Source organism: Cydia amplana, chromosome 1, assembly GCF_948474715.1.
Source record: "Cydia amplana chromosome 1, ilCydAmpl1.1, whole genome shotgun sequence".
NCBI lineage: Eukaryota > Metazoa > Arthropoda > Insecta > Lepidoptera > Tortricidae > Cydia > Cydia amplana.
In genome coordinates, this window is record NC_086069.1 from 28,249,160 (window position 1) to 28,275,725 (window position 26,566).

General features: G+C 39.2%; 2 protein-coding genes across 2 annotated transcripts in view; one reads left to right on the forward strand and one right to left on the reverse strand.

Moving 5' to 3' along the window:
- Positions 1-13,297, reverse strand: part of LOC134662568 (A-kinase anchor protein 200-like) — a 30,466-nt gene extending 17,169 nt beyond the window's left edge. Inside the window, exons 1-4 of the mRNA XM_063518841.1 lie at positions 13,170-13,297; positions 11,517-11,706; positions 6,326-6,514; positions 4,821-4,943 (exon numbers count right to left, since the gene is read on the reverse strand). Coding sequence (XP_063374911.1) covers positions 4,821-4,943; positions 6,326-6,514; positions 11,517-11,693 — 489 coding nt within the window. The 5' untranslated portion in view covers positions 11,694-11,706; positions 13,170-13,297. The remainder of the gene's footprint in view (positions 1-4,820; positions 4,944-6,325; positions 6,515-11,516; positions 11,707-13,169) is intronic.
- A 7,712-nt stretch (positions 13,298-21,009) lies between these two features.
- On the forward strand, positions 21,010-25,559 carry LOC134651999 (transcription factor AP-4). Its single transcript, XM_063507156.1, has 3 exons — positions 21,010-21,409; positions 23,299-23,464; positions 23,591-25,559. The coding sequence occupies exons 1-3, from the start codon at positions 21,321-21,323 to the stop codon at positions 24,317-24,319; spliced, it is 984 nt and encodes a 327-aa protein (XP_063363226.1). The 5' UTR covers positions 21,010-21,320; the 3' UTR covers positions 24,320-25,559.
- Positions 25,560-26,566: the final 1,007 nt, after the last annotated feature.

Consider the following 26,566-nt stretch of genomic DNA (forward strand, 5'->3'; position numbering starts at 1 on the left):
TTACCCAACTAACAAGGGATGTTCTTCGAATGTTATCTAGACACGCGGTAGCGTGTCCAGCCAAGTTCAAAGAAAAAGGAACTGGCGACGCAGCAACCGTGTGTAATATTACACGAACCATTTCGAGCTACTTTTGACCCCTTCATTTCTCTGACTCTATATATTTAGAGGTCTCGCAATTTGAGAATAAGCAAATGAAAACGAAAGATAAATGCATAGAATAACAACGGGTGACATCGGCTGCATTTTGACTTGTGTCCGAGCGAAAAAGAATTTCTTGCCGAAACCGATTCTAGGGCGAAACCTGCCGAAACTGTGTCCGTAACTTTGGTCGGACGCTAACGAAAATATAGTTTCGGCGAGGACGAAAGGTTCGGCAGTTTTTTGGCCGAAACCTAACCTTCGGGCAGAACATGATTTTTATGCCGAAACCTAAACTTTGTGTGGAGATTGGAGACTAATTTTAACTGGCTTACAAATGGTAAATTCTATACGAAAAACTCCGCGTTAAAGTGTTTCAAGCGTTTTACGTGGCAACGTACTAAACTATTAAACGGCTCAGAGCACAGAGGTATCAACATTCAATAGATGAAAAATGACTTATCACAAGCAACTTTCTCGCTTGTATTGTGTTAAATGAGGGATCAAAGAGGTCTCAGCGGTGATCAGCCGGGGCACAGTTATTCGCGGGGCCGGGCTCCGCCCTCCTACACTCACGAACTTAATAGTTATGCCTTGGTCTATATATTGCTTTACATTTGATAAATTATAATAGCGTATTGACAACTAAATTAGCTTGGACCCTAAATTACTTACCCCCTTATTCATAGAACTTGGCAACCTCTAACAAAGTACAATACAAACCTCTGTAAAATTTTGTCGCTTTCTAACAAACAAGAATGACAAAATGACGGATAGGGACAACTAATTATCAACGCTTTGTTAGATTTTAATTTGACAAACGTCTATGACTAACGCCATTATCAATTTAAGTCCGTGACCGTACCATCGCGAACATCGAATTCCAAGGTCATCCATCCATCATCTTTATCGTTCACACCACGCGAGGGATAGAGACAAATAGATCTTCGAATTCGGACGTTTTCGATAGGGCTATCGAGTACATGTGCACATGTGATGGTTTCACATAGCCCGCGAATTTCACATGCGGGTCACTGGCCTGGTGCGATATAAAATATAGATCCTAATGTCTATTGTTACGCGTACATGTGTGTACTGATTACTGTGGCCTCGTTTTCGTATGGCGTGTCGTTACATTTGGTCAAAGAGACGAACAGCTAAGTTAGGGCTCATTTAGACGGCGCGCGAACTCGTACACAATTTTAGTTACTTTGCTGACCATTGAGGTTACATCAACTCAGCCGACCGATCAAATAAAGCAAATCAATGTAATGAAACTCGCATGCGAGTTCTCGCCCCGTCTAAATGAGCCCTTATTTATGCATTCTACGGTTCTGTCCCGCACAAAGACTTTCCCAAAAAATATCGTAACCCCTACATTTTTTATATCATTCCTAGTCCTAATACACCTAATCACGAGCTCTAGAAATATTCTACTAGAAGAAGATGCATCCTATTTATTTTCCTGCATTCCAATACCTCGTGTGACGGCATCTGAATGGACGGGACGAAAAAAATATGGAAATATAAGGACACTTTTTAGGGTTCCGTAGCCAAATGGCAAAAAACGAAACCCTTATAGATTCGTCATGTCTGTCTGTCTGTCCGTCTGTCCGTCTGTCCGTCCGTATGTCACAGCCACTTTTCTCCGAAACTATAAGAACTATACTGTTGAAACTTGGTAAGTAGATGTATTCTGTGAACCGCATTAAGATTTTCACACAAAAATAGAATAAAAACAATAAATTTTTGGGGTTCCCCATACTTCGAACTGAAACTAAAAAAATTTTTTTCATCAAACCCATACGTGTGGGGTATCTATGGATAGGTCTTCAAAAATGATATTGAGGTTTCTAATATCATTTTTTTCTAAACTGAATAGTTTGCGCGAGAGACACTTCCAAAGTGATAAAATGTGTGTCCCCCCCCCCTGTAACTTCTAAAATAAGAGAATGATAAAACTAAAAAAAATATATGATGTACACTACCATGTAAACTTCCACCGAAAATTGGTTTGAACGAGATCTAGTAAGTAGTTTTTTTTTTATACGTCATAAATCGCCTAAATACGGAACCCTTCATGGGCGAGTCCGACTCGCACTTGGCCGCTTTTTTTATATATTACGATCGGAAAATCTCGTGGTTCTTAAGTGCGTTTTCAGTTAACTGTGTACCATCAACGGCCCGTTAGCAATTGTCACAAATCTGACAGCTAGACGTGACTTAAACATAACTTAAGTCGCGTTTTAAAGTACAATTTAAAATAAAAATGCCTTTAATAACAACAACATACCTAAGTAAAGTACCAAGTACAGTCAAAGAATTTAATTTTCGACCCGTTTCGTACCTTGTCACAGTGACAATAAATATGAAAGTCGCTACCATTGTCACTGTGACAAAGTAATACAAAGTGGATAGGAAAAATAAATTCTTTGACTGTACCTACTGGTTCGCGTATGTACGACTCTGCGCTCAACAAATAGAATACAACATGAAAGTAGGCCAAGTCATGCCAGTGATATATCTGCCAGTCAACATAATAAAGGCGAGAAATTTTACGGCTCAAAAGAGTAGAATCGTCTGCTGAATACTAATAATACTGTTAAAGTGAGACATTTTGCATTAGAAAGTTACGGTAACAGTATCATTAAAGAGATGGAGTTTACATTTGTCGAAAACGCATGATCGGCACGCACGATCTATGAAGGTCACACATGTGATATTTTCTTTTTATTGTATATTTATATTTCATTGCCGAAGTGCGCATCTTAAATATTACATTAATGTAAGTACGAGGGGCGTTCAAAATATTCTCGGTATTGATATCTTACAACCTCTTCTAAAATTTCTTTCGTTACTGGCCGCTAAGGTTTATTCATTGACATTAAAAAAAAGTATAATTCGAACCGAGATGTTCTTTTGTTTTTCTGCAATTGCTGAACAAACATGAACATCATGTGGGAATTGACAATGTTAACTAAATTAGAACATCGATGCGTGATAAAATTCTTGACAAAACAGGGTAAAAATCAAAAAACCATAAAAGAGGAAATGGATTGTGTTTACCGTGAGTCTGCTCCTTCTTTCTCAACCATTCAAAAGTGGTCAAGCGAGTTTAAACGTGGAAGGGAGAGTGTTGAAGACGACCCTAGACCTGGCCGGCCTGTAGTAGCTACTTCACAAGAAAATATTGATAAAGTGGAAAAACTTATATTGGAAGATGGTCGAGTGAAGGTAAAATCTATAGCACAAGTAACCAATCTCTCTATTGGTACCGTACATGATATTATCCATGACCATCTTAATATGTCAAAAGTAAGTGCAAGATGGGTTCCGCGAATGCTGACTCGGCTTCAAAAAGACATGCGTGTAGCTTGTTGTTCCGATTTTATTGACCTGTGCGGTGAAAATCCTGATGAGGTGCTGCAAAGAATAGTTACTGGAGATGAAACCTGGGTTCATCATTATGACCCAGAGAGTAAACAAGAGTCCATGCAGTGGCACATTAAGGGTTCAGCTCATCCCAAGAAGTTCAAGGTCATCCCTTCAGCTGGCAAGGTCATGGCCACGATATTTTGGGATTGTGAAGGAGTATTACTGATCGATTATAAAGAAAAAGGTGTAAATATCACAGGACAGTACTACGCTAACATTCTACGTCAATTAAAGGATGCAATCAAAGAAAAGAGGCGAGGAAAGTTAACCAAAGGTGTTATGCTTCTGCATGACAACGCCCCCGTCCATACTGCTCATATTGCCAAGGCAGCTATTGTTGAATGTGGGTTTGAAACTGTTACTCACCCACCGTATAGTCCGGACTTAGCCCCCAGCGACTTCTTTTTGTTCCCCAATCTTAAAAAGGATCTGCGTGGAAATAAATTTTCCGATGATGAAGCATTGAAGGCGGCAGTGGAGGAGCATTTTTACACCAAAGATAAAAAATATTTTTATGCAGGATTAAAAAAAATAATTGATCGATCTTTTAAGTGTATGAACATAGGGGGGGAGTATATTGAAAAATAAAAATATCAAACTTTTCGTACTTGTTTGTTTTCATTCTCATACCGAGAATATTTTGAACACCCCTCGTAGGTAGGTGAACTATCATTACCTAGGTACTGATTATAGCGTTACTTTCGGAACTTTTACTTTAAGTGATTTTTTTCATCATATTTTATTTTTATATGAATATACGGCTTGGCTTAGTGATATTATTCTTAGGTTCTTAGGTCGTTTTTAGGGTTCCGTACCCAAAGAGCAAAAAACGGGACCCCTATTACTAAGACTTCGCTGTCCGTCCGTCCGTCTGTCACCAGGCTGTATCTCATGAACCGCGATAGCTAGACAGTTGAAATTTTCACAAATGATGTATCTCTGTTGCCGCTATAACAACAAATACTAAAAATAAAATAAAATAAATATTTAAGGGGGGCTCCCATACAACAAACACGATATTTTTGCTCTATTTTTTGTTGATGGTGCGGAACCCTCCGTGCGCGAGTCCGACTCGCACTTGGCCAGTTTTTCTATTTGTTTTTAAACAGTTCTCGACCACTGTTCTAATGATATCCTTCCATAGGCTACGGTGACTGCTTACCATCAGGCGGGACGTGTGCAAAAAAAACAACAACAAAACAACCGTTTTGTTAGAAATCAACAATAAAACAAGGGGGACTAACCTCTTCCGGCACTTTCTCTGGCTCTCCATTCGTTTTGGGTTCCTCTTCCTTGGATTTCTTCTCTTGTTTTGGCTTGTCTTTTCTGCTAAAACTGATGGACCTCAGTGACCATTTTTTCTTGACCTGCCAGAAAACAACGCTCGATTAAAGCAAGAGGAAATATATATTTGACGCATGATTAATGCAGGCATCATCAATTGGACGAAATACCTAAATTCATATCCTAATTAATATCACATGTGAAAGTTTGGGTAGGTATTTGTTAGTGAATGTCGCAAAGACAACAGATTCGTTCTAAATTTAGCATAGATACATATTTTTCTAACCTTGGGTATAACGGGAAAGTCATTTAATAAGAATAGCAATCGCGACTAAGTGACAGCGATTGATAAACAATATAAACATGAACTTTTCCATCTAAAAGGGCGAAATAGAAGATACCTAAAAGTTACGGAGATGGTAAAAACTGCCTTCCGCGAAAATCGATATTTCATTATCTACACTCTTGCATATTCAAGCGATAGACAGGCAGATAACAAAATTTCGGTCATCGATTTTCGCGGAAGAGCTTAAGTACAAACACAGAAAGTTATAGTCTGGCAACACAACTTGTCAGTCAGTAGGAACCAGGAAAACTACTCATACCTTTCTTTTGGGTGCTAGTACTGGCGTTAGACAAAGACAGTATGATGCTCTCTACCTATGTTTGAAATGAGACAGTCCTGTACCAAACCAGGCGTTGGTCACTCCGCGACATCGCCGCGTCGCTACAAGTACCTACAAATTCATGCGGCTCACACCAATTTTGGTGTCTAGCATAGTAGGTAGTTGCCGCGCTCCGCTACGGAACGGACGCCTGCTCGCGGATGCGCCACCTAGCGGTCATATCTCTCGTAATAGACGCGTTTTGCTAGAGAGTGAATCTTCTGTACCTAGTACTATTATTCAATTTTATTCTGTGACCAAACTATAGTGTACATGCAACGTTACCTTTTCTTTCTTAGGTTTCTTGCCGTCCTCGGGCGTGGGCACGGACTCCCCGTCCTCCTTGGGCTCGCTGTCCCCGTTCGTCACGGGTGTGGGTTCCTTCTCCCCGACATCGTGAGCTATAGTTGGTTTTTTTAGCATTAGAAATAAGGTAAACAATCTTGCTGTGTCTTTTAATTGAAAAACACATTTTAAAAATAAGTTACGGTAAATATGTAACAATTATGAATCTAGTACGATCTTTTATAGTCTTCTGCTTTCATACGTAATAGTTATTGATTTTAAAAAAAGTGTTTTTCTGTTAAAAGACATGGCAAAATCGCTTACCTTCTTTCAAGTTCTTTCTAATGCTAAAAAAACGAACTATTGTGTATACAACCTTACCTTTTCTTCTTAGGTTTCTTGCCGTCCTCGGGCGTGGGCACGGACTCCCCATCCTCCTTAGGCTCGCTGTCCCCGTTCGTCACGGGTGTGGGTTCCTTCTCCCCGACATCGTGAACTAGTGTATACAACCTTACCTTTTCTTTCTTAGGTTTCTTGCCGTCCTCGGGCGTGGGCACGGACTCCCCGTCCTCCTTGGGCTCGCTGTCCCCGTTCGTCACGGGTGTGGGTTCCTTCTCTCCGTTCTGCTCTTCCTTGCCTTCCTTCTCTGTTGTTGCGTCCTTTTCGTTCTCAGGGGTCCCGCTGTCGAGCTGTTTCTCTTTATCCTAAAATGGAACAGCAATGTTTTTATTGTCTTTATCTATAGTTTCTTATATCAGGAGTCAACGAAACAGACTTGCTTGGGGAGCCTTATTCACGGTGAAATGTTAGCATCTGTTTTTTTCATAAGTTATAATTTTGGTGCAACACGTTTTATTAATAATTTACGGACATAATATCATACGTATAACGGGTCATTCATGTCTCATGTAATTTCGCATTTTGCTCGACATTTTTCGATACGTTACGAGGATCCTCTGGCAACCCGCAGCAAAGTAACAAAGCATTTGGCGTAGAAAAAAAAACATGATCAACATCGGTATATCTATCCGGCTCAGTCGTCTGGGAGCTATGATGCCACAGATAGACAAATACAGACAGCCGGTAAAATAGTTATAGCACACCTCTTTTTGCGTGGGGGGGATTAATAACAACATTAACAACTAAGTTATCTTAATAATATCGACCATATATGGTTATTAATCGTAGACCAGACACTTTACTGTTCATTAGTACTATGTTCGCATTGACATACGGCGGTTAAGTGTGGATGTTGCGCGCCGTACTTAACTAATCGACCGAGCTAACCAGACAACTGGGTGGAGGCCTTACAAAAAAGGACTGTACCCTGTTCGCACGCCGCCGCCTATCAATAACATGACCTTTACAGTCTCAAAAAGTTATTTTAGGTTTTAATAATAAATCTTTTACAACTAATTACGTAAGGTCAATGCGGTCAAATGCGTCATAGGGAGAATTCCGTACACGAGCGTTTTTTGTTTTCAAAAAATAGTATACACCATAATTTCATCGATAAAGCAGCGATTGCTTTTAGTTTCAGCAATCAAAAGCAGATGGGCTTTTATTCCTACGGTTGAAAAAAAAAACATACGGTGGTGTACGGAGTTGGCCGCATTGGCCTGACGAGATTGAGCCACAGATAGACAAATACAGACAACTTGTAAAGTACACAAAAACATTTCAGATTTGTCTGACATTTCTTTATAAGCTTGCAAACAATCTCTCAAAATGGTTAAAAATGTGTTTCAGATGTAAAAGATCCTGATTGATCTGCAAATATTGTTTTCAAAATACTTACAAGTTTTAAATTGTTTCGTTCGTCTGATTTCATCAATATAACAGGTAGGTTCTTTTTTAACCTAAAATGTATAATGCTAAAAACGTACTAAAAGCAACACTATAACTAACCGGACGATATCTTGCTATAATAATGTTTACGTGTTGTCAGTTATAATAATAATTCATAAATAATAATATAAGCCGCACTGCATAAAATAAATAATGCCTTTAATTTAACAGATTAAGGTTTGAACAGAAAAAATTACCTCAGAAAATGTCAACTGTAATATTGTGAACGCTGGTAATAAAGTCCAACGAGTCATGGACAAAATATATTCGACCACGAACCCGATAGTATAAGAATGCATCTTTCATATCATCAGATAAGGCCAGGGTCCGAGCTCGCGGCTTATCTACACGGGAAGCGTGGGCGATGTCTGCGAGTTAGGACAGATAGCATTTCTTTTGCATGACACTGCCTTGTGTGTGTGTTATGGCTCCTCTACACGATGGGCCAACGCCAGCCACTCCAAGGGACGCATTTATGCGTTAGAGGCAGCAAGTGATATTGCTATTTCATTCTACCGCATGGCTGCGTCCCTTGGAGTGGCCGGCGTTGGCCCATCATGTAGAGGAGCCATTATGGTATGTAGTACGATTAAGAAATTGCCATTGGTGCGGTTTTAAATTACTATTATAAGAATGTTTAGTTTGCATAGGTAATTAACTACTTTACATGTATAACAAGAGTTACTATAAGTGTGTTTGCAGTTTGAAGCAAGCAGACTCCTTCATATAATAAGTTTTTGGCAAAAATTTAATTTTTGGTACAAGCTTTTATCGCTGACTGTACTTTTCTTACGACAGACAACTAATACTCATAGAGACAATTCTAAAAACCCCTAACACAATTAGGTTGCGTTGTTTCATCACAGAGTTCCTATGGCCACCTCCTGTCTCCATCATCAGATCAGTTCAGTACCATATTATTGTATTGTCATCAGAACTACATACAGCTGCCAATTTTCATGACGCTACGATCCTTGGAAGATGGTTAAATTAGTTACCTTAGATTCCATTACATGTTAGTTACATACAGGTCGAGAGTTCCTATGGCCACCTCCTGTCTCCATCATCAGATCAGTTCGACAGTACCATATTATTGTATTGTCATCAGAACTACATACAGCTGCCAATTTTCATGACGCTACGATCCTTGGAAGATGGTTAAATTAGTTACCTTAGATTCCATTACATAGTTACATACAGGTCGACCTAATAAAAGCTTGTTAAAAATACCATTAAATATTGTTAATTTTCGACAGATTAACCACATAGTCCACATAGAGACTTATGGCGTTATTCATAAATTTTGTTCGTAAAATTCGTTTTTACATTTGTAATAGTTATAAGGGGCCAGATTTAACACGTTTTGCTAAGTTTTATGAATAAGGGGGTAGGGGGTTCGACCTAGACAAGGCAACCTATAGGAAGGGTAAGTAAAATAGTACATTATTGTCGAGGTTCGGAAGTAGCTACTTGCTGGCTGAGGATTCGTTTTAAACGGACGACCTTGGGAGTCCGTTTAATTGAATCCGAAGCCAGCAAGTAGCCTTCCAGCCGAGTCATATATAGTGCTTTTCTCAAAAATGGTGCAAGAAATAGAAATTATTTACCTGAGCAACGGTCTAATTATCACAGAAAAAAGTAAAACCATTGAAAATATTTGCATTGCCGCCTTTAAAAAAAAAGAAGTGTATTTTTTGCTAAAAATACGCCAACCTATTTGAGACACCTAAATAGTCGCGGTACCAACATTATAATAATAAATTTGTTTGGCTGTATAATTGGACCTATGCCTTCATTTGATATGGCCATTTCAACTTTTAAAAAGTTTGGAACTCGTTAAATAATGGAATTTGTATGCAACATTGCAGTCCCGAAATCGAGACTGCAATGTTTTTAACTTTTTAATTTTTTGACTGACCATAAACTACGCACTTCGCGACCAATTTTTTAACCGGCAACGTCGACTTTGCCGTCCATTTTTGAGAAAAATACTTTTTGAATTATTTTACTGATGTCTGATTACATGACAAATTCCAATTATTTAGTACTTCTGATCTTAGTGACAGATGGACAAGGCGAAACTATAAAAGGTTCCCCGTTAACGACGGGCCCCTAAAAATGACGTAAACATGTTAACTCCATGTTATTGTTGTAGCCGCGAGGGGTGCGTGACCATCACCGCGCGCATCGGAGCGTGTATCCGAACTCCACTTATTACGAGCGCTGGCCATTACCATTACCCAAATCTCTCCACACGCACGGCTTGCACCGAAATGGTAACGATTATTCGGCTTATTAACACATTGATAGAGCAGCTATCTGCAGTCAGTTTCAAGGCCGACGTCTTCCGTGCGGCGTATAATTCTTACAAAATACTGATGCTAATGACCTGGTGTTGTAAGGCCATTGTAAGATTGAAACAGACATCGCTATGCCATCTGGGTTGTTTAGGGACGTTTGCACTAGACCCTCTTCAACGTCGTTCGTAAATTTGGTTGCATGAAAAGTTAGCAACCTCTGTTAAAATGTTCTCTTTATAACTTATAACAAACAGAAACGTTAAAATAACGGACACGGCAAACGATGACCAACGGTTTTTAAGATTTACCAAACGTTTATGTTATAAATAAATAAATAGATTTCATTACAATATCTCTTTACATCATAACTTTTTCAAACTATGTGCTCCTGGGTGCCGGGGTAATGCAATTAGTTGTACGTTATAGGTAGGTAAGTACCTTTCTAAATTCTAACTCCTAATAATTCTACTTACAATAAAACTTCAGTTTGAATACTACATTATGGTGTTTATCTTGATATTATTTGTGAATGTCTGCTGGTGTCTGATTTACAACTGATGCAATGTCATGGTTTTGTTTTGTATCAGAAGTAGGTATTTTTAACTACATTACTTAAACTTTGTACAACCGGTTTATAGTATAGTATTTCTAGCGTATCGAGCATTTGTGTGTATTGTACATTCTTGTTGTTTTCTTATCTTTGCTATCTTTAATCGTTATATAATGTAATTCAATGGATGACTGTTATTGGCCTTATTTTTATGTAAGCATTAATATGTCTTAGTTATATTTACGGCTGTTGTTGTCCTGAATACCAATAAAATAAAAATAAGAATGAATAAAGCCACAAGTATATGGGATAGCTGCAGCCATATTTAAAGTCCGTTCTGCAGTCCACTGTGGTTACTTCATGATATAAAGCAAATGTTTGCACTAGTAGTCGTCACTAATTGTGTAAATAAGTCGTGTGACAGTAAAATGAAATGATAGTTAACGAGTGTCCGTGCGGGTATTGTCTACTAGTCACTAGAAAAGGTATTGTCTACTAGTCACTAGAAAATGATGTCACTTTCAACTCAACACCATTGCTAATTCCTAGAAACATAAGCGAATCATTACCATAAGACTGTCAAAGAGCAAAAGTACTTCTAGCTTATGATTCTTATTTCTACACATGCACTTGCACAGTCAGAGATAGTTGACCCTCCTTTGATACACAGTTCGTATGTTTGTTGGTATAAGTGCTTGACAGACGTGTTTGACAGACGACTTGACCGAGAATTCGCTGTGTAATCTCAGCCTAGCTGGCTGGCACCTGCCGACAATACAGCACATCCCGGCGTAGTCTGGTCCTTTATCATTCCAGGAACACTACATTGCATACCTACACCATGTGCTAGTAGTATTGTGGATTAGGGCCCATTTAGACGGCGCGCGAACTCGTATACGATTTTAGTTACATTGCGGACTATTGAGGTTACATCAATTCAGCCGACTGATCAAACGACGCAATCCAACCGCTTTCTTGCTCACTCTCCAGATGATGTGCAGTACTCACTGAGATCTCCAGCGGGGGCTGTATGTGCGCGTCGCCGTTTAGCTGCGGCTTGATGTCGGCGTCGGCGAGCTGCTCGACGCGGCCCTCGCCGCCGGCGCCCGCCGCCGCCACTTCACCGGCGTTTTCGGCTTCCTTGCCGCTTATGTCCACCGACCGCTTACTCTGCTTTGCTCCCATGTTGGCTTCTGTCCTGTTGGGATAATTAATTATGCACTGAGTAACGAGACATTTTACACAGATTCCTATCTAAGAACGAACCATCATAGTCAGCCCTGTTGTCATTTCTCAACGGGTGCAACTAGGGTCAATAGCTGATAAGTTTATTATAAATAAGAACTTGAAAACAACATAGGTACTTTTATTTAGCATTAAAAAATGAATTAACTGCAGTTATTTCACTTATTTCCTTAAGTTTGACAAACCGTGACAAACCTGAATAGTGAATAGCTACAAGCTAGCTAAGTTAATTTCGTCACCGACAATCAAAACAAACACGAATCAAAACAAACACGAGTGATTATATTACATATTAGTGCATTAAAAGTGCACAAAGCACTTTATCAGTGTGAGAAATCACGTTTATTATAATGTGAAAATAACTTTCACAGTTAGGTACCTTAATGCAGTTTGTATACCCTAGTTACCCTAGTAGGCCTAGTAGCAAGCAAAATGCCCGAGACGATTCAGACGATGTGATTTTAGAGGCATTATCACAGGTAACTAAGTATGGTTGGTATAAGTAAAAACTAACGTATGGTATCCCTAGGAAACGAACAAAAAGCAGCAATGTACATCGAACAACGATGAAATGTAAACAAAACAGTTCCACAGATAAGATATAAATGACACGCGATTTTCGAACAATTCAAATGTAGTGTTGCTAACCCGCGATTTTTCAAATTTGCCGCCTTTTTCTACTGACAAGACTTGCTTGACCAAAACTATTTAAGGCCTTAAGCTGTTCACAATGCGTGCGTGGTTTCCCATTGACATTTGGAGTTTTCTATAAATAGGGTAGCCAGGTACGAGACGTTTTGGAATAAACAGGCAGTGGGTCACGGTGTTGGGCCGCTGCGAACGGAAATAGTCAACGCAGTTAACATTGCATCGGTTATTTCGGGATACATCCACAATAGCTGTTGAGTTAAATTTATGTCGTGTAAAAATATTTTAATGTAGAAATACATGAGAAAAAAGTTTTACTTATTTTAGCGCTTTACAGTTCTTGGATTAGAAGAAGCAGCCTAATTATTGTATATTTTTCCCACCGAAGAGTTGAAGTTTTTTTTAATATTTAATACAGTTTGATAAATTTGAACGTTTTAGGTGGCCGTAGTTAGTTGGATTAGTCTGCTTAGCATGTTTTTTTAGTAATAAAGTATGTATGTAATTTATTATGTACAATCATCATTCTATTTATTTTTTACTTTTTATAGAGTGGTAGTTATTCAATGCTTTATTTCCAAGAATATGGTATACGTATACACTGTTGTTACATTTGACTTCTGAGCTAACTAAATTATTTTTCACTTTTTTTCAAACATGGGTTTAATTTACTGCATTATAAAAAATAAACTATAACTGACACAATAACTTTTAAATTACATAGGTATATAAAAAATACAAAAAGAAAATAGGCATATCGAATAATACCTTATATCGCGATGACTCACAACTTGAATACCTTATGTTACACACACTGATAGTCACTCACACACGGACGGACACTATATCAAAACACGCGGTCGATGCGACTAAGCCGGCGGCTTGCTCGACGTTAAAATTGAAACTAAGAGTAGCGAAGGGCGTACCCTGCACTGTTCTGAGTTCAGTTATCGTATACAGTGCTCATTACGGACCGAATTCCTGACGCATCGTGTTTATCATTCATTAGTTTACTCGAAACAGAAATAGCCCCCTCATTAGTCAGGCAGGGCTCTGCCCTTATCGCTGCGAAATAAGAAATGCATTCTATAAACAAACAACGAGGCTTTATCTAAAATTCTTGGCAACTTGGTTACAATTTTAACCGGTCTTTGTTGGTGGTGAATAGCGAAGTAGCTCGAGTAGTCGATCTATTATTCTGTTTTTTACATACCCGAAAACTATAAATTTATAAAAAATTAATTCAATTTGTACGGAACCCTCGATGGGCGAGTCCGTACTTGCCCTTGTTTTTATTACAAAAATGTTGAGACTTATCCAGAATGGAATATTTATATAAATTTGATTTTCGACATAATGACTAAGTTATAAAAAAAACTGAGTATAGTCCTAAAAGATGGGTACTGCAAAGACCTTCGTTCACCAGCACTACAGACCAGGGATGTTGCGAACATCCGCATCCGCATCCGCGGAACTTCCGCATTATTTTCAACATCCGCATCCGCATCCGCATAAAATCGATGCGGATTTAATGCGGATGCGGATGTGGAACAGTTCGGTACAGGAACGTCTTAGCATCGGCGGAAGTGCTAGACTGCTAGGTAATTTAGTAATTAGCCAAAAAAACCTATTAGAAATTAGCAGTCAAGCGTGAGTGGGACTTATTGTACGGAACCCTTGGAACGCGAGTCCGACTCGCACTTGGCCGGTTTTTTGAAATAAAAATTACTAAAATGTAATATTTGACGTTTTTTATGTACCTATCTTGACATCCGCATCCGCATCCGCATCCGCGGATGTGAGCCTCGAAAAATCCGCATGCGCATCCGCATCCGCGGATGTCAAAAAATCGGCATCCGCAACATCCCTGCTACAGACGTGTTCACTATTTAAACAGACACGGTTACACGGTTTAATCTGATTGCCCATTTCGCTACTTCGCTTCCCAACGACCGTGTAAAATCAAGCAAGTACATATCCCTGCCCAAACTTAGTTGAAAGACTCATAAAAAAAACTTCTAAACGCACGATCAACGGCGTATAATACCCGACGCAGCGTATTAATACACTAGTAGGCACTCCAAGTATCTAAGACTATAATTATTATGATTATAATAGCGTATTCATAACAATCCGACGTTACTGGCACGTCTACGTCCGAGCCAAGTTCGAAATTCGAAATTGGTCCACGCGTCGAGGTGATTGACCCGATTTGTGCCCCACTACTACGTTAGTTTTTTCGAAGCAGTCAACCTGAACTTATTGTCGTTGGTGCTACAATGGGAGGCACTTAGCCGGGGCCGATTTAAATAAGATCCGCCGTAGCGACTGAGGTGACCTTGACTCCCGCTGGTGTTCAAGGTTAACCGGTGAGGAGGAACGTGCTGTATAAATTTAAGAGACACCGTGTATGTACTTGTTTGTCGGGCGAAAATGAGCATATATAGGTTCTATTTTAGAATTAACTCATTGGTATTTTTTCTGTGAAGTCGTATCGTATAGTTTTTACGAAAGCGACTACCATCTGACCTTCCAACCCAGAGGGGAAACTACGAAACTAGGCCTAATTAGGATTAGTCCGGTTTCCTCAAGATGTTTTTTTTCACCAAAAAGCGACTGGTAAATATCAAATGATATTTCGTACATAAATTCCGAAAAACTGGTTCCGGGGTTTGAACCCGCGACCTCCGGATTGAAAGTCGCACGCTCTTACCGCTAGGCAACCAGCGCTCGAGTAGTAAGCAATACAATAAAGGTAAATTTAATTCATACGAGGCATACCTACCCTAACCCTACCCTACCTACCTAGGTTATGTACCTCGCGATCGCTATTTCACACCCACGAAGATTACTTTATGTACAGTCGAGTTCATAAATATGTATACATTTCTTCACCTTAATCAGGCTTAATCCATTGCAATAAGGAGAAAGAGTGTCGTGCTTCGACAAAAGAGTCTGATAAACTGCGTCGAGTATTAAAGCAGAGGACTCTAGACAGTCTAGACTTAGGTATCACTACAGGTAACTACATAGGTTAGCTTGATTAGCCGGCTGAGCAAACGCCTAGGTACCTAGGTACATACAGAGTACAGTTGGACATGCCAGTACTGACTGGGTAATGTAAATGGAAAATCGATAGTGTCCAGTTGCGGAATGAAACCGCAAGTAACACTGCACCCGGCATGGGGAAACGACACATGTTTAAACACATATAAATCTATCTATCTATCTAATACCTTTAAACGAGCAATTTTTGCATATTTAATTATTTATTTATATATTTATATGTCCATATATATATTTCGGGGATCTCGGAAACGGCTCTAACGATTTCAATGAAATTTGCTATATGGGGGTTTTCGGGGGCGAAAAATCGATCTAGCTTATCTTAGGTTTTATCTCTGGGAAAACGCGCATCGGTCTCCCAGAGATTGTAGGTTTAACTACCCCAGTTACTAGGGTTGACAACCTTACTAAAATTACATAGTCCGATTTCTAAGATCAAGTTCGCCATAGCTTTACTATGACGCACTTGATCTTAGAAAAGCGGACAGACTGTACCTATTGTACCAACTCATATCTTGCTTAGTTAGATAATGCAGTCAGTTAATATTTGCTTTACTAGTGGGTGGACAAGCCGGGATTGCGGTGACATGTCCAGAGCAGAATGTTGCTCAAGAACCAAGAAGGAACTCAATACAGTTTTCTCATGACTCAAGGATCGGTGGAAAATTGGACCTATTCAATATGACCGTTTTGCCTATGCGGGTTTAACAGTGCATTTACACATATACCTACCTACATTTTCTAGCCCGTGACAGCGTTGATAACTCTGTTTGCCTGTGCTACTAACAGTACTAACTATTCATTACCTTAATAATTTGAGTACTATGTTTTGTACTAGATGAGGACCTACTTAGGTACAGTCGAAAGTTTTAATTTATAACCCCATTTTGTACCTTGTCATAGTGACAAAAGTATGAGGTCTCTAGCGACTTTAATATTGATTGTCACTGTGACAAGGTACGAAATGGGTCATAAATTAATACTTTCGACCGTACTTGCGTAGTAATTTAGTCAGAGAAGGTTGAACTGCTTGAAGAAGGTATAGTACAATAAGCTACAAACACTTTAAAAAAGCACACCGCTTTTAATTAAACTTCGATAAACCTGGTGTCCAGATATTTGGGCGTCTTTTAGGGTTCCGTAGCCAAATGGCAAAAAACGGAACCCTTATAGATTCGTCATGTCTGTCTGTCTGTCCGTCTGTCTGTCCGTCCGTATGTCACAGCCACTTTTCTCCGAAACTATAAGAACTATACTGTTGAAACTTGGTAAGTAGATGTATTCTGTGAACCGCATTAAGATTTTCACACAAAAATAGAAAAAAAACAATAAATTTTTGGGGTTCCCCATACTTCGAACTGAAACTCAAAAATTTTTTTTTCATCAAACCCATACGTGTGGGGTATCTATGGATAGGTCTTCAAAAATGATATTGAGGTTTCTAATATCATTTTTTTCTAAACTGAATAGTTTGCGCGAGAGACACTTCCAAAGTGGTAAAATGTGTGTCCTCCCCCCGTAACTTCTAAAATAACAGAATGATAAAACTAAAAAAAATATATGATGTACATTACCATGTAAACTTCCACCGAAAATTGGTTTGAACGAGATCTAGTAAGTAGTTTTTTTTTTATACGTCATAAATTGCCTAAATACGGAACCCTTCATGGGCGAGTCCGACTCGCACTTGGCCGCTTTTTTTTATTGTCCCCTACACTTTTTTTTTAAATTTGGGATTTTTTATGTTATTTCTACTTAGAATCACGAGCTTTTTCTATCCTAATAGGAGAAAAAAAGTGTCCCAAAATTTCCATACATTTTTCGATCTTTCCATTCCGCGACCGCCATACAAAGTCTATGAAAAATGGTGACGTAATGGAAATAAAAACCTTAGGACACTTTTTTTCTCCTATTAGGATAGAAAGAGCTCGTGATTCTGAGTAGAAATGACATAAAAAATCAAAAATTTGGAAAAAGTGTAGGGGACAACAAAAAAAAACGCCCATTTACGAGAGCGTTAGTAAGTTCATATCGCAGATGATACTAGTGTTTGACCGAATGACCGAATGTTTTAGCTGAAGGTCCAGTTTCGGCCGAAACTAGTGCAAAACAAAACAGAACCTTGGGTTTCGGTTTCGGCAAAAAATCCGGTTTCGGCCGGACACTAAAAACCAGTTCCATTCGGTGAAGGAAGACGTCGAACGAAACCAGACAAGTCCTAAAAAGGTCTAGTTACAGCAGGGGCTGGATTGGAAGGTTAGGAGTTGAGGATTGAGGAGCAAGTATAGTAGATATTTTAGCAGCTAACTCTGCCTACATGATATATTATGCAGCTACTTATAGAGAGGATCAATAGCTTTCCTAAAACTAAGAGATATAGACGTGATATCTGTTAAAGGCTTCGTCACACAGGCACGTTTTCCGGGCGCGGCGTGAGCGGGGCGCGGCGTGAGCGGGGCGCGCCGCTTTTACATATAAAATGCTCACGCCGCGCCCGGAAAACGCGCCTGTGTAACGAAGCCTTAAGTTTCTTTTAACAGTAAGAAAGTGTAAGTATTTTTCTGTCGCCCTCCAATTTACAGCACCTAACGTCGTACGTAGGGGCAGGCAGCAATAAAATCGTTATTGGATCACAATGGATGATTCAATAGGTCTTTTGATAAATCAAGCTACAAGGTATTGCGGTATTAGTCATACATTTCTACGAACAGTTAGTGCAAGAGTACTATAATACAATTTGCTTCCATCTACATGGGTACATAGGGACTACAGCGAAAATCTAAATTTCGTTATCTACATCTTTATCACTCTTGCATACTCGAGCGGAAGAGGCAAACACACGAACGAACGAAAGAAAGAAATAAATACATATTTTGGGACAATCCTACACAGATCGACCTGACCTTGCCCCAAACTAAGCAAACCTTGTTTAGTCAGCAGCAGTAGTTGCTATGCGGGCGAGGTGTTCAAAATGATATTGACGCGACTTTATTGTTAAGAGAATAAGAGCTTAATGATAGGATTAAACGAACTTACCTGAAGTGAATTTTAATCCTGATGGCCAGCGAGCGAGATAAACTACACTGTTAAATATCCAGGACTAAATTACGAATATAATTGCTACTGACTGTAGGTATTATGGGTACTAGGCGAAAAAACAGTTCGCGGTAGGCCCTCTGATCAGAAAAAACAATCGTCCAGTCCAGTCCTTTAGTTCTTGCACAAGTAGATGTCGATATAGTTAAAACGACTTTTGTACCTTACCGCATGTGCTTTAGTAGAATAAAATCCTGCGTACATCCTAATCCCTGCCCCTATAGCATGTTAACGGCGCCGCTACGGCACCACATGTTTAAATTTTATTTGTAATTCAACGATGTAGGTAATAAATCTGCGAGAATAAAGATACCTCCCTACCCTGAATATGTACATACGTCTGCATTAACGTATACTCTGAGAAACTTGATTATAAACAATCGTTCTAATCTAGCTTTCCTAGTATTGTTGCCCTTATCAGCAGAAAGTACTAAATTGTTTTGTACGTACTTTCATTAGTAAATTTGGAACACCTACAGCAGGACATTGCTTTCTATTGGAATACATTCTCCGCGAGAACGAAGCCTTGAAAATGTTTCAAGTTAGTTATAAGTATACAAATCCCCTTTTCTAAAATGACTATTTATGTTATTTGTTGGGGCTTATTGCGTATTTTAAGGCAAATACGCCATGGAAAGCAAATAAGGATTACTCATGGCATGAATGCATACAATACAACACCCTTGTTTCACTAACTTGCATGTCGCCCTAATAACTCGTAGGGTGATTCATCGTGCGACAAAGAACGGATTTCCCAGAAACTTAACATCATTCAAGATATTACCAACAAGTACAATAACAATTTAGAAACAAATAGTATTTATCAATATTACTTTACCTTAGTGCGGTTAGTGAGCAGTTTTTAATCAACGGTTAAATCTGCCGTCACCACAGTTCTCATTTCTTTTGTCCTCGATTTGAATTACTAGTCGAGATGATAACAATATGTTTATAAGTTATTTCATTTAATGAAAACCTCACAGTTTAAGATCAATACAGATCGCGTGACAAAATGCAGTCTAGGGGACAGGATGAAACAGAAAATTCAAATGTACTTTTACCGAACTCAAAATTAATTTACACAGCCGGCATTTTGCAGAAACGTTAGAATATTTTAACACTATAACTAAAACCATGACAAAGACTAGAATTCAAATAGAACTTACCACCTGGAATTTCAATCTTTATTTTATTAACAAGGAATTTACACCACAATTTCAGAAATTTGTTAACATAAAGCACTCACAGACAGCCCGACACAATATGGCGGCAGGACGAAATCCCCACCTCCAGCAAATTCAAAATTGAAACTAATTTTTGATTGGTTGCTTTCACCAAGACGCTTCAAGGCTACCAACAGCAAGTTTTTTACCTATAGACAAATGAACAAACTCTATATTCATAAAAACTCTATATTCTCTCTGGACCTGATGGCGCCAAGTATTTGAAATTATTACAATACTAATGCTAATTTTAACTTAATTTCTGTATTTGAAGCATTATTTAATTATTAAGATTATTTAAATTAATTGAAATTACAAATAGTTCATAGAAATTTAAGCAACACATGTAAAAATAGACTTTTGGTCATTAAATTTACTGCAATTTTCAAGTATTTGAAGAAGCTAAACAAAGCTTGTAATAATCTTTAAGCCAAATTAGTCAATTTTTTGCCAATCTGATTCAATTGCCCGATCAAATCAGGAGGTGCTGACGCAAATACCAATTTGTTTCGCCGAATTCAACTGCCGATAATGACCGATATTACCGATAAAATGAGGTGCAGACGCAAGAATACCAATTTGTGAGGACAGTATTTTCGCTCTGGCCTCTGGGTCATTTTTTCAATTTAGAGGGCTCTAAGACCACCATAAATCTAAAATTGGAGATTGACGCCAATTTCATTTCTGATCGAATCAACTGATTTGATCAGTCCCGTCTGGATACCACTTATTTATTGCAAAAATAAAAAAATATATAGACGGTCAAGCAAATCTTGTCAGTAGACAAAGGCGCGAAATTCAAATTTTCTATGGGACGATATCCCTTCGAACCTACATTTTTCAAATTTGCCGTCTTTTTCTACTGACAAGCTCTGCTTGACCATCTATACTATACTTCTCACTTAGCACAAGGTAGAGTCTGTTCGGAAAAAGAAGAGTCGTGGAATGTATTGGGCCCCATACATTCCACGACTCTTCTCTTTCCGAGTGTTGATTTGGTGTTGATCCCGAACGAGTCTTGCGACATTATACTACTCTTTGTGTTGGACGCAACAAACAGAATTTGAAAATATTACTCTAATAAATCACATATTTAAAAAGGATTCTTATAACATATAACAATATTTTAACAATAAATATATGTTAATAAAATTAACCATGCTTATTTTTTTTTTACTCATCTTTATACGTCAATTTTTAAGCTGGCAACATTCTACTAAAATTACAAATGGCGTGTGCATCGATGTCGCGTTGCCCTTGATTCTCCGATAATTACTGTTTTTAAAAAGTAGTTACTTTATACTTTCAAAAAACCGACTTATTTAGATCTGTTCTAGTGCTAGAAGTGCTGTAACCTGTGATTTGTGGAGTGTTTCAAATGGTGCCGTGAAATATTTGTGTAGCGTCACCTGACCAAGCTCATTGTCATTTCCCGCCATTGTGGACCCTCTGTAAAATTATTTCGACTTTCTTCAATTACCAAGTGCAGTGTTCATGACGAATTCTTAAAACATTAGTCTAGCGAACTAAAGTGATGTCATTACACGGTAATGATGTCTGCTTGCTAGAAGTAGAAGACTATAACTTGTACGAAGAGGAGGCATCGAATCACGCTTTTGCCAGGTATGGAAGCCCGGCGTGGTCGCCGAATTGTTGTTTAAATAAGCATATAATGAGTAGTAAAGTATACATTTTGCTATATTATACTTTGACTTGACCCAAAAAAACATTTTCAAGTGTCGTATAGTAAGTTAGTGACCATATGACGCCTCCCGCCCGTGCCGTGCCGGTTGTAGTCAGCTGTTGGGCCGCCATGTTAGGTTGGTAAAATAGGCGTAGTATGTGCCCCTACCTAACTACTGCACTAACAACGTACTATGAAACACATGTACGATTAAGCGTAAAGTCATTCATGTTTTTGTATGAAATGTAAAGATGCTCCAAAATTATTGTTTAAAAAAATGTTATCCACATTCTAGTGGTGTTGTTGATAAACTGGCCAACATGATATAATCTTAGCATTAAATTTAGGTTGTAGGTTGTACCACTTGGTGATATTCAGTTTTAACTCTTCTGTACTATCCTAAATCCAATTGAAAACTGTCTATTACCTTTTTTATTACTTTTTTATTTAATCTATCTATGAGATACATTTGAAGTTTCATAAGAATGTGGTCCATATTTGTTGAGAATTGAGAATGTTGAAATTAATTTGGATATAGTTTATAAACCTGCTAAAAGTTATCACCTAAATGTTTGCAAATAGGCGCTAAATTTGTTATACATTACATGTTTTTATATTTAATAAAATACTCTACTTAACCTGTCAGCTCCCAAGGGCTCGAATAGGAGCCGTAAATAAATTTTCCAGATTTCCCACCATATTCAAAATTTCAACTCCCACAGCTCAAATGTGAGCCATACTGGGAGACAACGACAAAATTAGTTTTCGGGTCGCGGGATCGGACAAGTTAAGACTTACAAATGTATAAGTAATTCTTAACAAATAAACAATTTTAATACATTATTTATGATTTTTCTGACAATTTTTTTAATGTTTAGCCCAAAATAATGTTTTGACAGTAATTCAATGTAATAAGAAATACAATGGGTGCCACAATTGGTAAAAACAGACAAAATAATTTTATAAAAAGCCTAAGAAATGCAAGAAACTTCTAAAGTCAGTAAATACTTATAGACCCAGACTATCATGTGGCCATGAATGCCAAGATCAACACAGGTACTTATACAGGTTGACAACATAGTACCTATAACATTACTTACATTACAATAGAATATTCCTTATTGGTTATCAAAAAAGTCAAAAAACTAAGCAAATACAAACTAAAGAATTGTCTATATTCGGCAAAGCAAAATCGCTAAGAATCTTATCATCCCATTCAACAGCTGAAAAAATATTTCAAAAATAGAAGTAGTATTTGCATATATTTTAAGATATCCAGGTCAGGACTTGAACTCGTACCTGTAGTATTGTTTTAAATTGAATTTTGTTTTATTACTGCTAAAGCTTAATCAGCTGCACTTCAAACGATAATCCTAATTAGGGACACTCAATAATATATTTAAGCTCAATGCACACGCAATCTTATAAATTAGACCCTTCAACTACTCTTATTTTATTTAAATAATTTGTGGTAATGTATTTCACAAGTACAAGTACAAAATTAGAGTTAAGGTTGTTTTTAAGGGGTGGTTTCCCTTGAACTTAAAAAGCTGCTGAATTGTTCTCTGAGGGTCTACCGCCAAACACGAAAATGGGTATTTCGTTAGCTGCCTCATTATTACTCTTCCATATTCGAGCGCCAGAGGCAGATAATGAAACTTAAAATTTTCGTGTTTCACGGTAGGCTCTCTGGTTTGAGAGATACAAGTATTCTTTTCTTTCAGTTGGAAAGATTATAGCCAATAGGTATGTTTATTCTACAGATTATAGGTGTCAAATATATTGACTATTAGTAATTATACTAATTATAAACAAAATTTGATTACAGGAGTGAAAAACATTCAGTGTCAGGTGGTAGGACGATGGAGGCGGAAAAACGCATCCGACGGGAGATTGCAAACAGCAATGAACGCAGACGCATGCAGAGCATCAACGCAGGCTTTCAGGCTCTGCGGACCCTCCTGCCGAGGCATGAAGGAGAAAAACTCAGCAAGGTATGGTCTACTTACATAATAGTATGTATTCTATTAGAAGTGTCAACTGTCAAGTTAAATTTTTTAAAGGGTCTTTTTGTCAAAATTATGGATCATTAGGAGTGAAATGTTTTTTGTATTTTGCAGGCCGCCATTTTACAACAAACCGCAGAGTACATCTACTCGCTGGAACAGGAGAAGACCCGACTCCTGTCACAAAACTGCCAGCTGAAGCGACTACTGAACCAGCACGAGGGGGGCGAGATCCCTCTCAAGAAGAGAAAAAGCGAGATAATCTCCCACACGGCGCCCACCACGATCATCCCCGACTCCACCGACGACGCCGTCTCCAACTCGCGGTCGCCCGAGCCGGGCGCCGGCGTCGGCCTCGGCGGCAAGAAGGACGCCGAGGGCGCCGAGCTGCGCGTGCAGCTGGAGCGCGAGCGGCGGCTGCGGCGCCTGCTCGAGGAGCGGCTGCACGCCGTCGAGGCGCGGCTCTACCCCGAGCCGGGCCGGGAGCCCGCCGAGCCCGCCGCCTGCAAGCGCGAGGCCGCGGAGGCGGAGGCGGCGCCCGCGCCCGCGCCGCCGCCCGAGCCGGCCGCGCCGCTGCTGGAGGCGGCCATCAAGGCGGAGCCGCGCGTGGAGGTGGAGGTGCTGCCCGACGCCGCGCCCGAGGCGGCGCGCCTCTACCTGCCCAGCACGTCGCGCCAGAACCTCGAGACCATCGTGGAGGCCATCCGCCACCTCGAGGGCGACCACCTGTTCGGCGACGCGGGCGACGCGCCGCTGGCGCTCACCAAGAAGCCGGCGGTGGCGGTGCAGCAGGTGGCGGTGGCGCCGCCCCGGCCCGGAGTCATCGTGGTGAAGCACTCGTGATCGCGCTGAGCGCGGCCGAGGGCGAGTATTTTCGCTTTTGCTCTTTGAGCGTCCGTGACCCTCCTCGAATGTAGTTTTAAAGTATTAGTTGTTTAGTTGTCTTTTCCAAAGTGACGAATCGATAAGTCTGCGTCTTGTTTTTTTACGCGTCGGAGTCGGGCCGGGAGCGAACGTGGGCGCTGTGCTTAGTTTAGTCTCAAATGTAATTATTTTAATGCTAAATTTAATGTTATTTTGTTACTCCGGCTTAATCTAATTGATGACGAAAGATCGAGGGATTGACTGATTCGGTTAAGGTATTGGGAGGATGACCGCCGCGACGGTTCTAGTGAGGTGAGATAGGTAACGGGTGGGTGATGTAGTATAGGCTTTGTGATAATTTTAAAATGACTACCTGAAGAGTTTGGTTCGATAGAAAACTACCACCAAGAAAGCAATAACGCTGAGTAATCGATGATTGATGGTGTTACTGAGAGGTTGTTCGAAATGATACAGCAATATTTTGCATTCTTAATATTTTACAAGCATTTTTAGCAATATAAGATAACCTACTATGTAATGTATCACATTTGACTCTCTGTGTAGCTAGGAGCGGCGTCTTATTGCCGCATTTTGTACTAATATAGTATTATCAATATCAATTCATCATATAATATTCTAAGATATGTTTTATATAATACATGTTTCCTTAAATCTGATGTGACGTGATTATGATTGACTTCTAAATTATGAATATGTATTGTGTATATTGAAAATAGTAATCTACTTAGCCAAAATTGTATATCCAGTGTCTCATTTTCTATGCTTTTTACAATCTCCCAGTGCTCGGTTCGCCCTTGACATTATAGCCATTATTTACTAAATGACAGTTGTCAATAAATAAAATATAGATAGTATTGTTAGTATCCGAAATTAGAGCATTCCATGTAGTTTCACACTTATCTAAGGATCAATCTATATGTAAAACATAGATTGGAGAATGAGTTATTATGTATTGTATTAAAATGATTAGCATAATTCGGTAAATCCAATTAAAATAATCATGGGCACCGTTGTAAAGTAAACTGACCTGTTTCAATGATGGCAGCCATGCCAGCGACTGCTGGCCGCTAATGCTCGGAAAGTGGCATTTCAAGGAAACCAATTTAAACATTTGTGCTGTTTCCTTCACGGCCATTGTTATGTTTTTAGCTGAATTATAGGTAGTCAATAAATGGAAGTTTAGACAAAAGGTCGATTTCTATAGCAAAGGTCGATTTCTATAGCTGAATAGATAACTTGGCACAGAATATTGGGCTCGGAAGTCTCGCTCGTGTTAAAAAATCTAACCGGAATTGGCGATAAGCACCCCAACAATAGATGATCTAATCATGTATTAAATAAATAACATTAGTGTATATGTTCTGTTACTATTTGTACTCTTATTAGGCCGTAGAGTGCGGGCCCGGTGAGCTCGCGTTAGGTAATGACCATAGACTATTATCGTTTGCTTCAGTGTGCTGACATTTTGTTAAACACGTAACGTACAGTGCTTTAGGTTAACGCTTTCCCTTGTAAGTTATTAGAATGTATGTTATTTTAGTTCGACTCAGCAACAGAGTGGATCCGCGTCGTGTCGAGATCCTCCAGGGTCGTATTTTTTTTTAAGACTGATCACTCGTTCATTATTAAGTTCTGTAAATTGTGCCACCATATTGGTAGTGAGCCGTGTTTGTGTGAGTGTGTAACGAATGTTTCGCTCGTACGCATGCGAGCAACCCGGCGGCGTCCTAGATCTTGTACTTCAAATTTTTTGTGTAAGTGATAATTAGTTAAGTGAATACGCGCCGAAGTTTGTAAATGCCTTAATTTTTATAAGATCTTTACCCTGCCGGGTTGCAAAGCGTGCGTGACATGAGCACTTAGTTGTTAAATTATGTCCGATATTGACATGAATCGTAACTACAGCTTGCGATGAAGCGGTCTATATTCTATAAGTATACAATAATGTGTATATTAAGAAGTGACAAAGTATGTCATTTTACTTTGTACGTTAGTCGTTTCTCTCAGCTGTTAGGAGCGGTAAATGATCTTCCTTAATGCAATCTCACTGCAGCCGGCATGGAGGTTGCACGGGGAGAACCTCTGGTGTATGCTCTTGCTCTGTTTCTGAGTCCGTAGTTGTAAGATTTGTCTGCCTACCGCCTTTACATGTCAGTATAGGATAAAACATAACTTGTAACATAACGGACTCGGTTATACTATTAG